General features: G+C 34.8%; 2 protein-coding genes across 5 annotated transcripts in view; one reads left to right on the plus strand and one right to left on the minus strand.

Annotated features, from left to right (window-relative positions):
• Positions 1-378: 378 nt before the first annotated feature.
• Positions 379-7150, plus strand: arid6 (AT-rich interaction domain 6). Its single transcript, XM_079898210.1, has 6 exons — positions 379-641; positions 2659-2809; positions 2896-2948; positions 4568-4665; positions 4947-5115; positions 5232-7150. Exons 2-6 carry the CDS (start codon positions 2665-2667, stop codon positions 6612-6614), a joined length of 1848 nt encoding a protein of 615 aa, XP_079754336.1. The 5' UTR covers positions 379-641; positions 2659-2664; the 3' UTR covers positions 6615-7150.
• Positions 7151-7464: 314 nt separating this feature from the next.
• The window catches only part of rtknb (rhotekin b), a 34146-nt gene continuing 26531 nt past the window's right edge, over positions 7465-15079 (minus strand). For 3 of the 4 annotated variants that reach the window (XM_079898230.1, XM_079898227.1, XM_079898228.1), the window contains 2 exons: positions 14666-14765; positions 7465-8614 (listed from right to left, as the gene is read on the minus strand). In XM_079898230.1, the coding sequence (XP_079754356.1) occupies positions 8608-8614; positions 14666-14765 (107 nt within the window). In that variant the 3' untranslated portion in view covers positions 7465-8607. The remainder of the gene's footprint in view (positions 8615-14665; positions 14766-15079) is intronic. The other variant, XM_079898229.1, reaches the window with a different exon arrangement.

Genomic DNA, 15079 nt, shown 5'->3' on the forward strand with positions numbered 1-15079 from the left:
GTTTTAAGTTGTTACTTAAATGAGAAAGTGTCCAGAGCTATATATGAAAAAGCAACACCTGAGCAAGACCAGTGTGACGTATAAAACTGATCAATGGTCATAAAAGGCATTTTCTATCATTTTAAGGTTGACTATGTAAATCTGACTAAGAATAAATGTTCATTTTATTGATATAAAACTGCACATTACTGTGGAATCCAATGTCATTAAAACTTGGATAATGTCAGGGTGGGGACATAATTTCATAATTAGTGATTAGTGAGAAAAATTACGACAAAGTTCCCCTGGGAAGAACAAATCTTGGTGACTAATATATTAACGCAATAAATCTCAGAGTAATTATCAGCGATATTTATACTCAAGTTGGCATTTGTCTTCAGAACAGGAAGAACCTGTCCAACTTAACATTCCAAACAGGAAGACGGTTGAAATGACATCTCAGCGCTGAGTGGCCATGATTTCATTCTCGTGTAGAGAAACGGCATGTAGGCATCACAAAGCGCTTGTGCGAAACAAACCGCTCGCTTAGTTTGCTAAGGGCCGAAAACTTGGCTAAACTTTCTCTGGATTCTACATTCCTCTCTGCTAAGGAGCTATCCAGCAATCCATCATCCCACTGACATAAACCTAAAGAGATACAGGTAAGACGAAATGGATGATGCTAATTTTGGGTCAAAATGAATGGTCACTTAGCTACAGGGCAAGTTTTTTCTCTCTCTCTCTCTCTCTCTCTCTCTCTCTCTCTCTCTCTCGTTGTTTTGGACCCCATTGACTTTCACTGTAAGGACAAAAGCAAATTACTGCAAGTTCTGGTTCTTTTAAATCTCAGAAAAGATAATATACATTGGTAATACACTAAACAAAATCACACTTGATTGTCTTAAACTGTTTACATTATGATTAAAGATGCATAGTATGTAAGAATGTGCTTGGAGTGAATGAGTATCAGTCATTGTCAGTGTCAGATTAGTTAGTTGCCAATGAGACAAACTAATTTTTTGAGTCAAGTAATTGCTTCCACAGCTTTGTTCATGGACATCATTTAAAGGCCTGACAATGTTTGTAGCTTATGCATCGCACTGGAGGGATCAGAAACACACACATAAATTATCACAATTTGACTAAATCCAGAGTTGTTGTTTTCTTTTCAAAACATGAGATTGAAGATTATGAACAAGAAAGAAGGCTGTATTTTTGTGGTGCAAGTTAACTTTCAACGCTTTCCAAACATGCCTCAAGAAATGAGGACAAAAAACAAATTTAAATCAAAGAGGAAGGAAATATGAGAAGAAGTGTCAACAAAAAGAGATTTAATATTGCTGTCAATCCGCATTTTCTTCTCGTGAGCAGATAAGGATAATGTACGTCACACATGTTTAGATTAGATACTGTCTGTAACAAGTCATGGTACACAGAGTACTTGAGATAGTCAAGCTTAGTTTATACGTTCTTGATCTGTCACATTTAAGATATTAATCTGTCGACTTGAGATGGACACACAAATCTTAGGCCAGTGGAAGGTTTGATACAATGATAAAATAAAAACATTACATTGATTATATCTTACTATTGATGAACAGTTTGAGCTTTGCAGAGTTAACAGGTTAAGGATGGGTTGAAAAAGTTTGTAGGTTCTTTGCATCATTTACTCTGTGCAAAAATAATTTGGTGAAATTAATTAGACTTACAATTAGGTTATGAATAAGGGATACATCAAGTTTGATTAAAACAAATTTTAACTAGCAGGGCTATTATAATACCATAATTTAAGGCATTAAAAATAACATTTAAAAAAAAAAAAATATATATATATATATATATATATATATATATAGTCAAATATAAGTAGAATAAAAATATTTTTGTCTCATGTTTGTCTCTAAATATACATTAAGGTTTGGACACGCTGAATTTGTTTCTCATGAAATTAAAAACCTCTCAATCTTAAAGCTTAAAGGTGCTCTAAGTGATGTTGGGTGACGTCACTTCTTGTTGACGTTTAAATACGTCAAACAAAACGGAGGCTAGCTGGACCTCCATCCTCCTCATCCGTGCACTAACCCCCCTAACCCCACCCCCAAATCCTTCTTGTCGGTTATTGGCTGGAACAGTTTGTTATATTTCGTGGTGCAGGTTGGGCCAGTTTGTTTTTGTTGCCGTTTGTGGAGCCTGGGCTGTCTACAGAGACCGTGTTTTTTTACAGTGTGTTCAGGGGACGGGCGGCTAGCGGATAGTGAGGAGATGTTTGCTGTATGTGACAAAAAAAGTTTTGGCCTAAAAAACGCGTGACATCGCTTAGAGCACCTTTAAGCTTAAATGTTTAAAACTAGCTTTGAAGACATAAAATGTGTCCACTTAAGAATTTCTATTATAAAACTATGTTTTATTATTATTTTGATTATTATAAATTTGTTTGATTGGATGATTTGGAGTAGAGAGTGAGGAAGAAACGATCCAGCATACATGTGAACTTCTTCAATAATGTTAAAAATTAAGTTTGGATTAGAACATAATAACAATGCTCGTGTGATTTCATTGTTTTGATGACTTTAATACTATTCTAAATTGTGGAACATAATAATAAAGTAAAGGTGTGTCCAAACTTTTCACTGGCAGTGCATCTGGATAATATTAAACATGCTGATATTTTATTGCCAGGTCAGCATGATGGAACGGGACGGCCCGCAGGAGAGGAGCTCAGAACTGGGAGAGGAGATGACAGAAGAGAGATTCCTCAAAGACCTCTACCTCTTTATGAAACAGAGAGACACACCAATTGAGAGAATACCTCATCTCGGCTTCAAACAGAGTGAGTGAGAGAGACAAGTAGTGAACCTATGTTTAAAACAAGCTTATTTCAGAGTATTAAAATCTGCATTTTCTTTCCCTTTTCAGTCGATATGTTCCTAATGTACAAGACAGTAAAGGAGCTAGGAGGCTATCAACAGGTAAACAGATATTTACACTGAAGACAACTTCATCTTGGACTTTTCATAAATGTCATGAAAAGTGATTGATCGTTTCCAGCTAAAGCAGTGGTTCTCAACCTTTTTTGGGCCAGCGCCCCCTATCCATTATCCAGGTCCCTTGCGTATTTATGAATGAACGACTCGTTTTAAAATCTTCCCGGTCTACAGACATTTGTTAAGACATCTGCTTTAAACATTACAATCCTCATGATAACTTTCGTTAACTTTACATTAAGTAAATCCACTTCTAAAGCTAATTACTCCTGGACAGCAATGCCATAGAGATATACAGAGCGACCGCAAAAACGGAAGTTCAAAGACAATATTCTAAAGATGGCTGCGCCTTCGTTTCTCCGGCGCATAAGGTCTATACGGTCATTAAAGCGGTAATGTTTGCACTTAGGTTTTATTACGGATTTAGGAGAGTATTGCAAGAAGCTGCTTACATTAACCTTACTTTCGGAAAAAAATAAATACAATCATGATTTTTCATGAAAAATTATGTTAGAATTGTAGGCCTAAAATACGTTGGTATCAGCATGTTTTCATCAATGGTATAATTAATACAATTACAATTAATTTGGCTTGTCATGATTAATTTGTGTTCATATTCAGTAAAAAAAAAAAAAATTCTAACAAGAATAAACAATTAAATTATTAATGTATTATTAATTATTTTTAACTATCTTGAAACTATCCAAGCAGCGTTTCGCGCTCAGATGTGACGGCGGAATTAATACATTACCAAAATGTGATTACAGAATATATTTAAATTATCCATCAAATTGTCATTTTCTCCTTACAGTCTTGCGAGTTAACAATAATGCATGACCAGTAAATTACTTGGTGAACAAAGAAACATTTTGGCATTAGTCATTGGTATTAGTTAATGCCTAAAAATGTAAAAGTTTTACCTTATAAATAGAATTTAGTTAATTACTTTTAAAATTTGTTGCCGGAGTGAACGGAACATGATTTATTGAAAATATTTTCAATAAAGTCAATACTTTTTTAATGGCTTGTCAACTTTCCATTCCTCCACTACGTGATTCTAGTCAGCGCTGGATTGTTGTCAGCGTGAAACACATTTTTGAGCACGTTTATGCTGATTCTTGTCAGTGCTGGATTCTAGTCAGTGCTTGAGTGCTGGTCTATGACTGGAAAAAGAATAGAGTCGTTGCAAAAGAAATGATACATAGCTCACATGTCGCATTAAGCTGGCAGATTTTAGAATGTTGTAGGCAATTATTTTGCAAGTAATTACATGTTTAATCTTGTCTTGTCAGGATCTTTGGTGTAAACTCGTGAACGCCCTCCCCCTTTCAAAAATCTTGCTTCCAACGCCGCCCGTTGTTCTCTGAACGCCCCCGTTGAGAACCACTAAGCTAAAGTGTTTATTTACGCAAAAACAACAATGGCTATATAATTATTTTTTGCTTCCTTACACCATCTTCCTTTATGTGACTTTTATTTTAAGGAACTGATTGCATACTTCGAATGGCATTAGAATGAATAACTTCAGATTACTGCAAAGAGCAATGTTTAGTTGACTTTCATTTGCCAGCAAGAAATAAACACGTCCCATGTGTGATCTCCAGGTTACTACGCAGCAGTTGTGGAAGAAAGTTTACAACATACTTGGAGGAAACCCACGCAGCACCAGTGCAGCCACCTGCACTCGTAGACACTATGAAAAGTAAGTGCATGTAACCTTAAGGCCAATTCACACTACACCGACAGACGGCAACAGACACTTTGTCAGGTTTGAACATGCTGAAACACCGTTTGCCACTCATAGAATGCCTGAGAAGTGACGTGCAGTAATCTGGTGACTGTCGCCGTTGGTCTGCGTCTGTCAGTGAAGTGTGAATTGGCCTTTCTACAGCAGCTGCTTACATTTTTTATAGTAAAAAACATTTAATTAATAATATAATTATTCAAAACATTTTAGTCACAAACCTCTCTTTGTCCAACCAGGCTACTTCTACCTTTTGAGTGTCACCAAAGTGGATACGGGGACGATATTGTCTTCAGGACGCCTCGATTACAAAAGCACTTCCACCCCAGCAGTTTCAACGACTTTGAGCATGAATACCCCAGGATTGGCAAACGGGCAGATTTCCGACACCTCCCGGCATTCCCTCAGGTATGACATCTTCAAAACATAATATATTCAAAAAAATTCTCACAACAGCATTCTAGAAATGGAAAGGTTTTATGAGAGGATTAATCAAATGCTACTCGTTTATTTTTCCTCTCAAGACCTCTCCAAACATGTTAACGGAGCATCAGAGGCCGATTTTTAACATGCCTTTGAACGTTGCTCCATACTTCCCACACGGAAGTACATCTCTACCCAATTATATCGCTCTTCGAGAATCTACACGGCCCCAACTAAGCCTCAATCTTTCTCAAGACCTTCCCCGAAGGCCTGCCTCGTACTTGGACACGTCCTCTGTGGAGGTTCAGATCTGCGAACAGCCACTTGGTAGGCTACGCCACCTGGCTAAAGAGTACAAGTCATCAACCGGTTTGGAGGAACCCCTTAACCTCAGTCGGAAAGAAAACAGTCTTGAGACACTGAGTGACACACCATCATCTTTCGGCCCACCTCCCTCTAAAAAGCCCAAGTTCCTCAACGAAGCCTCCCCTCTTTACCCTCCAAGGGGTTTGACGACCGAAGAAGGAGCAGAACAAGGGGAAACAGTGGATGAAACTTCCACAGGAGAAGGAGAGGCAGGGACTGTTCAAGCAGGACCGAGCCCAGTGATGGCTGAGGTCATTGATCTCACGTCCTCTTCCAGTGCCCATCCAGTCCCACGTCGAGCAAGTCCTCCTTCAGTGAATTTATTCAATCGTAGGGTGAACTACTCCGAAGCGCTCTCTATGAAAGCAAGGGAACGAGACCAATACATGGACTGGTTGAAGGAAGAGTCTTCTGGTGCAACTACACCTAAGTTAGGAGGGATCTTAAACCAAAACAGTACCCTTGGACACCCACCCCTGGATGTCAACGGCAAAATGGAGATCCAGATTCCTCTAAAGGTCCTACATGAGCTCATTAGGAGAGGACTGGTTTCCAACCAGGCATTTACAGGAAACGGGCCTGTTTCTCAAGGCCCAACCAAAGCTGAAGCACAACCCGAGCACAAGTTATACATGCGATCACGCTCAGATACATCCGAGAGTTCCAGCACATGCGAGGAGCCAACCAATTTGAGACTGAAGAGCCCTTTCAGAAACCTTTCTGATACTATCCCTCAAGATAACGGTATAAAGAAGCACAGACTCCTTGGAGGCAATGGCATCTCAGCAGAATCAAAGCTCCAGATGATGAACTCTTTCTATGTAAACAACTCTCTCAAGCACTCTCTGGACAGGGATATACACAAGCCCTCTCAACCTAAACAGGCACAAGTTCCTATGACATACAACCATGAAAGCACGAGCCCCAGACTCCACAGTTACAGTGAAGACACTCCACTCTCTTTGACCATGAAACCTGGAAGAAAGTCAGAGAAAGTGATGGCAACATCTAACATTGCGACAAAGGATATCTCGCCTTCACCAGCTTTGACATCAGACCACATCAAATTCCTTCTGGCAAACATGCCCTATAGACTGGAAAGGGGGCAGACATTTTAAGAATTTGCAGTTTTTCACCTTGTCGTAATCTTGCCAAATTAGACTCTTGCGTTGCATCACTCAAGGATTTCTGAAAGGATGAACTGAAAAGAGAAATGTTGAGCATGGACTTGACAGATGCTTTTAACAGATTAAACCTTTTGTATAAAATGTATATAAACATGAAAAGGGTCAGCTCAGGGAAAAAAGTTTGTTTTTGTGTTTAGTCTGTAAATACCCTTGATTTGTAAGACTGTTCAAATAAGCAACGCTACATTTTTTAAAACTTTTTAACAAGTCTTTATGAAGAAGCACCAATACTTTGGCAGCAAAGCATAGAACTTTTTTGAAAATATTTTTTATATTTCATTTTTTGAAATGTATATATAACCCTGATCACATGTTTTTGTAATTTTATTTTGCAATTCTTGCTATTTCTTTAATGGCAAAAAGAGTTTAAATAAATGTTTTTTTAGAATAATTCTAATAGTTGTTTTTTTTTTAACAGTACAATATCACACACAAAATCTGCTCCCGAATAAATATCACTATAATATAATGTTACAGTTGAGATGTCAAAATGATTTCCAAGGAGCAAACATAGAATGACTCAAGTCTAAACCCTTTAGATTAGGTGTTGTGATTGTCTCCATTGCTTTTGTACTGATTATGAAACTCTTGAGATACCGTACCTCTGAATTTCTAGGAATTTAGGTATCACGTACACAAGTTGTTTTACTGGTTGCACAGGAACCAACTAGAATATCATGCACTCAACTCTCGATGCATATCCCCCTTCACACATAACTTCCTTCACACATAAGCAAAATCAAATACACAGCATGCAAACACACAGCCACAAATAAGGGTTGAGTTTTTCTAAAGATTCATTTTATTATCATGGCACTATCAACACAATTTGAGACCATAATTGTCACATAAAGAAACAACAGATTCATACCTATTGTCAATACAGCCGACCTTTCCAGCTATCACTGACAACTTGTTATCAATACTGATGAATCCAAAATCAAAATCCAATAAAATTTAGTGTTGGGGTTACGGTCATATTGATTTGAAACGGTGTTGGTAGGTTGATTTGACATTATGGAAATAAAAGTCATGCTCCTAATAGAGATCTTTTGAATTTGCTACCTGTCAAACAAAAGTTTGACGTGAGATTTGGTTGCTCAATTCCGTATAATGGGCCTTGGGTGATTAAATAACTAGCCAAAAAAAACAAAATCTTTAATCTGCCAAACTTTTGGCATGCTGGATTTACATAGCTTGTAGCAAGTAAAACTGTTTTCAGCTAAATCTACAGGAAGGTGAGTGATTTTAAACCAGAAAAATATGCAATGGAAGTCCTGATCCTGCAGAGGATCAAGTTAAATGACCAATAAGGGCCGTAGAATCAAACATAGTGCTCAGTAATGGTCTGGCTCTTCAAGAAACTTGCACAAAAAAATATGATGCAGTACATGTACAGTATGTTTTTCCAGACCTTAACAATTGTAAACTGAGAAATAACTACATTAGAAGAAAACATTTTAAAAGCTTTTATAACATAACCCTATTTTAAATGATTATACAGCAACATTCTTATTTTTTTCACTTCAAATTTCCTATGTAGCTGTGTGTGCAAGTTTATTGTCTGTTGTAACACTCCACAATAACAATTTCAAATCAAACATCAGCTAATTCATTAAATAATCAATTGATTGATATTGTTAAATTAATTGATTGATTCATTGATTGATTGATTTTTGTAAGTTGCGACATAACTAGTGGGATAAAGTACAGTCATCCAATATAAGGGTTAATTCTGTGATCATGACAAACAGTTTTAAGCCAATAAGGTATCTGGCTATGAAGAACTTATGTGTGCATTTTGAATTGGACAAATAAACAGGCCTATAAAATTTCAACAAAATAAATTCTGCACGATTTGCTGTATTGGGGTGTGTTGAGCTATGCACAAAACAGGTTTTTTCTTTATTCTTGTTCCATCCTTTCAGTAACTGAAACAAAGAAGCAGAGAGAGAGAGGAGTGTGAATAAACAAATTAATTATACTGAAAAATGTTTGTTGTCTGGCACACATCTTGCATTAAGGGGAAATTTAAACCGGAAAAGTCACTCTGTGTGAGGAATTTTTTTTTTCTTGTGAACCTCTGCAATTCACTCTGGCATTGTGTATTTATGGAAGTGTTTTCGGGCGGAATTGTGAGAGATGGGGCTGGAAATGATATGTATATGATATATTTGGGTTAATTTTCTCGCCTAGGGTCCCATCTTTCATAGTGAAAACGAATTGAGTAAATTAAGTTCTCTGATAGAGGTCGACCAATATATTGTTTTTGCCGATTAACAGCTTTTGAACTTGGCACTGAAGTCAACATGAAATCAAAATTGACCTTGTATACTTTCTTAATACAAGTCCCTGATGTTGTGGATGATTTTTCAGTTGAACTTATTCTGAAGACATAAAATGGTTTGTTTTTGTAATCTTGCTCTGAAATTAAGATCAAGCCAAAAGTGTGGGTCATGCTTCATTTCAAATCTGAGGATGATATCTCTAAACCAATGTATTCTGTGAATAATTTCATAAAATCATGTCGTGAGTTTTTAGAGAAGGCTGATAAGATGCTAATGAAATATTTATTGACCTTTTAAACACCCATTTGCAATCTATTGTCAAATGTCTGGGGAGGAGAACTGCTCCAATGTTCTCAGTTGTTCTCACTCAACGAACCTTTCTCTTCCGGTATTAGACCTAATCTTCAATATTCTTTTATTGTTATTCTTTTGATTGTATTCGGCCATTATTAGCCTTTATTCTGGCTTGCGCATCAACACCTCATTCATCCCACTATACATAAATCCACCTATTATCCACCTAAGTCTTTCAAGAAATAAAAACAAAAAGTATTTTTGGGACTTTATGTGAATTCTTTTAACAAAATAGATTGTGAAACAATAGAATATAGCTCCTGGCGCAACAGATGCATTAGAGCTATAATTAGCATCAATCTACATAACACAATTTAAAAGATTATTACACTTTCACTCAAAACTCACTTTAACCAACAGCCAAATAGCTATTTAGCCATTTTTTTTTAGTAAACTCACATTTGATCTATTCAAATCTTGCCGTATAAAATAAAGTCCCACCCTACATTTTGCCTTGTTGAATATCCTTTCACTTGGCAAAACATCACATTACTGAAGTAAAATGGGCTGCATGTTCGATTCACGTGGACTTTAACCATTTACAGGCCAAATTACAAACTTATGCAAGTAAGACTTGCATCACTTAAGTCATTATAATTAATGACTGACTGGTTGAAGCTATAACAGTTGAACATTCACAAGAGACTTTACTATAATTAAGAAAATACTTAATTAATACTTAGAATTAAGAAAATACTTAAATGTGTAAAATAATTTTTTTTTCCTTTAATATATTTTTTTTTTTTAAACTATAGCGTGCAACTGACAAAAAATATCTGCTAGTAATTGCATGAAAGAGGAAGTTTGGGATGAGTACGTTTTGTTTATGTTTTTGAAAGACCTCTCTAAAAATGTGCACACCCCTGCATTTATTTGATCAAAATACAGTAAAAACTGTAACATTGTTAAATAAGATTGCAATTTAAAATAACTGTTTTGTATTTTAATATATCTTATATATTTTATTCCTGTGATTGCCATGAATTTAATATATTCCTCACATGATCCTTCAGAAATCATTCTAATTGCTGATTTCATGCTCAAGAAACATTTCTAATATTAATAATACATCTTTATATATATCTTTAATATTGTATTTTTATGAAAAACGTGATACATCTTTTTTTCTGGATTATTTGATGAATATAAAGTTAAAAAAAAGACACTTTTATTCAAAATAAAAATATTTTATACCATTATAAATGTCTTTACTGTCACTTCTGATCAAGTTAATCTTAAAATCTTACTGACCCCAAACTTTTGAATGGTAGTGTACACAGTAACACAAAAATAAAAACACAAACTGACATAAATGTGCATTGTCGCAGCTAAGAAACATTTATAACAATTCCTTAATCAGATCAGGAATGCCCAACATGAGGTCAGGTTTAATTTATCCATAACTTACTCATGCTATAGTACATAAAGGTCCCCCAAAGTCCCCAGCGACACTGACTCAGAATTTCCGGGTAAATTAAAACACACAAGTGTGTAGACGTATGAAGCAGCAGCCCACACACAAGCATAAACACCCACACATAGCAGGTGGTGGCCACAGGAATGTCACCCATCTGCACTGGCGCATTTATTCAATACAGATGCAGCTGGTCCTTGCATGAGATTTCACCTTTCCCAATTACAATCCATCTTCTCCGTCTAACCTCAAGAAAGAATGGTTGTCAATCATATGATAGGAGTGAACAGGCACATGGCAAGTGTAACTGCAACTTATTTATGACTTTCTTTGTTATGCGGAACATAAAAGAATATATTTTGAAGAATGTCCTTAACCAAACTATTTTGACTAACCACTGATTTCCAATGTATGAAAAAAAAATGCATGTTTGAAATGGCATAACAGGGCCAAACCTTTAACACCCACCATTATTCTCACGGCATTATTTAATTGTAATTGCAGTGTAAATGCATTTATGCCACCTTTGGGCTGCAATAAACTATGGAAAGCTTCTTTCCACCACGGAATAAAACGATTTAAAAGATAATTGCGACTTTTTATCTCAGAATTGTGAGATGTAAACTTGCAATTGTGAGAAATAAAGTTAGAATTGCAATATATAATCTCGTGATTTTTTTCTCGCAATTATGACTTTTTATCGCAATCGAGTTTTCATCTCACGATTTTCTCAGAATTGTGAGAAAGAGATATAAACTCGTAAATTGCGAGTTATAATGTCCAATTCTGAGGAAAAAATTACTGAATTTTTTTAAGAATTGCAAGTTTACATTTCACAATTCTGACTATAACTACCAATTGCGTGTTATAAAGTAAGAATTGCGCGAAATAAGCTCGCAATTGAGAGTTATAAAGTCAGAATTACCTTTTTTATTTTTGATTCAGTGGTGGAAACAAACTTAATAAACAGTCTGTAAATATATATAAATACCAATTCAGATGCAGGTTCTGAAAAACAACCTTGATGTTGAATCAAATAAAAATATTTCTTTCTAAAGCAACTTTTTGTAATGTCTATTTTATTACAATAATGACTTAAAATGATCTTTTGGGGGTAAATTCTCAGCCAAAATTGATGTGGAATTAATTTTATTTTTATTTTTAGTTGGTTTCATTTTTTATTAGAGCTATCAAGTGATTATTTTTTTTAATAGTTAATTACATGATGTGCCGATTAATTAAATTGTAATGTAATTAACTAGATAAAAAAATGTAATCACTTGACAGCCCTAAAAAAAATAAAACCAACTAAAACTAAAACTCGTATAAAAACAAATTAAATAAAAAAAAATGTTTAACTAAATGACAAGAGCACATAACAAAATTACTAAACATTAAACAATAATTAACATGAAAATATAAAAATAAAAGCTAATTCAAAATATTAATAAAACTGTAAAAAAAAAAAAATTAAAAATAACACTGCAGTAAAATCCTGTAATTTAAAAAAGCCTACAATAAACACCCCACCACACTCATACAAAAGGGGCATTACAATTAAAATGTTTAAAAAATATTTATGATATACCAAGTCATTTTGCTTAGTCATTTTATGCTTGAATTCTCCAATAACAAAAACAAATAAAATAATAATAATAATTTGTATTATTATTATTATGAATGTGATTGAATAATTTAATGTCTGCGGTTCTCTGCTTTAGGATTGCACACAATCCCAACCCTTCGCTAGTGACCATTGCGAGCTGTGACATAAAAGTCACCAGACAGAATTTTTTTTATAAAATGTACACCTTTTTATAAGGTGTTTATATATATATATATACATATATATATATATATATATATATATATATATATATATACATACTGTATATATATATATATATACACACAATTCACAGTGTATATGTGCTTTAGTAAAATACACATCCCAACAAAGCTCACTTGTTAATATGTCATGTACTGTAGACTGACAGACTTGTTTGTTGTCAGCTGTCCCATCAAGTATGAGGATATTAAAACCCACAAATCATCACTCATCACTATGTCTATATCAATGAGAGTGAACCAGAGTTGTGTGCCAGAGTTTGACATGTGTGACTGTGACACACCCACACTTTTATAGCTGTATAGTTTAATCATGTGATTCTTGTCTAAACGTGTTATAGGCCTACACTGCATAATCGAGCATTAATCATTATTTTGATCAATATCATAATCACGATTATTTTACATGATTATTGGTGGGCGGTATGATCAGTCTTATTTCATGGTATGAGACATTTTAAATATGAGTGAAATTTCAGTTATCGATACTACTTATCGATAGTTAATTGAAAGTAAAAAGTCCTCAAATCAGAAGACAAGTAAACAGTCAGCAATACAGTAAGAACAAAGAAACTAATTACAAACAAAACAGACAGATTTAACTGAACAAAAATACATTAAATAAAGAGTGTATTATGTTTTCAGGAAGATGTACTAACAGTATACAGATAAATAATAGCCTACAACACAAATTGAATAAATCAAATGTAAAATAACACTGCATTTTCTTACTGTATAATTAAATACTGATTAAACCTTATTAAAGCTACTTAATTTTAGTCAAGTTAAGTGAAGGATTTACCTTTGTCTTTTGGTGTTTGATTATCAGTTAGGTTGTTGTCACTTTATGACTGAATGCACGGATGCAATATACTGTTACACACGTGTTTTCTTTCTTAACTTTATTTTTAAAGAGACAGGATGATACAAATAGCAGGTGGGAATTGTAGGACTGATTTCCGTAGAACTACACAACGGCAAAGAGCCTTTTCTGTAAAGGGCTCCCAACTCTGGAACATGTTGCCAAATGAGTTTACATAGTGCTTGAAATAAAGTCTTTTACATTGAAAGTAAAGCGGTGGTTTAAAATAAACCAGAACTGCACGTATATTTAAATTTAATAATAAATGTTTGTTTTAATTAGTTATTCATGCCAGGGTTGGAAGCATCTTTAAAATAGGTACAGGTCATTTAGGTTTGTATTTTTATTTGTATGTGTATAAATGACATGCTGTTTTAGCTTTTTTCTATGATTAGCAGTTTTGCATTTATTTGTATTTTTTTAGAAAATACTTTCTAGGGACCCGAGACACAAATTAGCTTATGCTACACTCTCGATGTGCAATACACATTTTCCAGTTTTCGACTGGAATCATGTTTTTTTTGTACTGTCCCTATTTAAATAAACGTATAAATAAATTAAACTGTGTATGTTCACTTTAGACAAAACCCCAAACGGCACTTTGACTTTTTGTGTGTTGGCTATTAGACCGTTTAGGCATGTATCCTAATTCTTTGCATATCAGCGTTTCGGCTCCGTCTCGGTGCTCACACAGAAATCCACCTGGTGACCAGTGTCCCTTTTGCGGCTTAATGTGCTTTTAATAACACGGTTTAATATCAAACACTTCCTCAGGTTTAGCGACAGTAGACTGCATTTTACAACACTCGCTTATTTGGCTGATTTGGATGTTTGAATAGTTCAGGCTTTTAGGGAGGAACGGAAGTGCACTGATGTGAAGGTGCGCAGGACAGAATGCAACAACACAAATAATTGTTTGACCTTGATTATCTTGTTATCAGTTACGATTAATTGCACAGCCCTAACAGCTAGGGAAGCCACTCCCGGGTATTAAAATTAACATGAATGCCAAGAACTCGTTCAGGTGTCACAGGTACACTGTGTACTGTCACAATGCATGTTTCGTCTGATTTAAAGGGAATTTGGTACGTGCCTTAGTGCGTGTTGTTCTACAACACAAATGTCTTCAGAGTGCACAATGAGGGCATTAAACTTGCAATGTATCTGTGTCCGCGTGTTTATGTGCTTGTGTACCAGTTGTCTGAATCGGTATCACCTGTCGTTATAATAGGTAGACAGCAGGCTTTGGATCTCAGAAGAAACCGGTCTGTTCAGAGGCAGCAGATGGTTTCTGGTCTGGGTGGATGACGGCATAACTGTATTTAAAAAAAACAGCAGACAAACAACACTTAAGAAACCATGTAGTTAGAGACTTTGCGGAAGGTCTTTTTTAAATCAGTTTTAATGTACATTTTACAGTTCTGTTAGCTTGAGTGATATTATGAAAATTTATCATAAAAATATGAATGTAAAAATAATATGTACAAATATTTTATTTTTGTCAAATATTTATTTAATATATATTTTTTTTACATTAAAACATTTAATATATATGAATAAACATGACTAAATATTAAAAATGATTAAAAATAATAATCACAACGAACTCAAATAAATTACTTTTTAAAAA

Source organism: Squalius cephalus (genome assembly GCF_949319135.1).
Source record: "Squalius cephalus genome assembly, chromosome: 17".
Lineage (NCBI taxonomy): Eukaryota > Metazoa > Chordata > Actinopteri > Cypriniformes > Leuciscidae > Squalius > Squalius cephalus.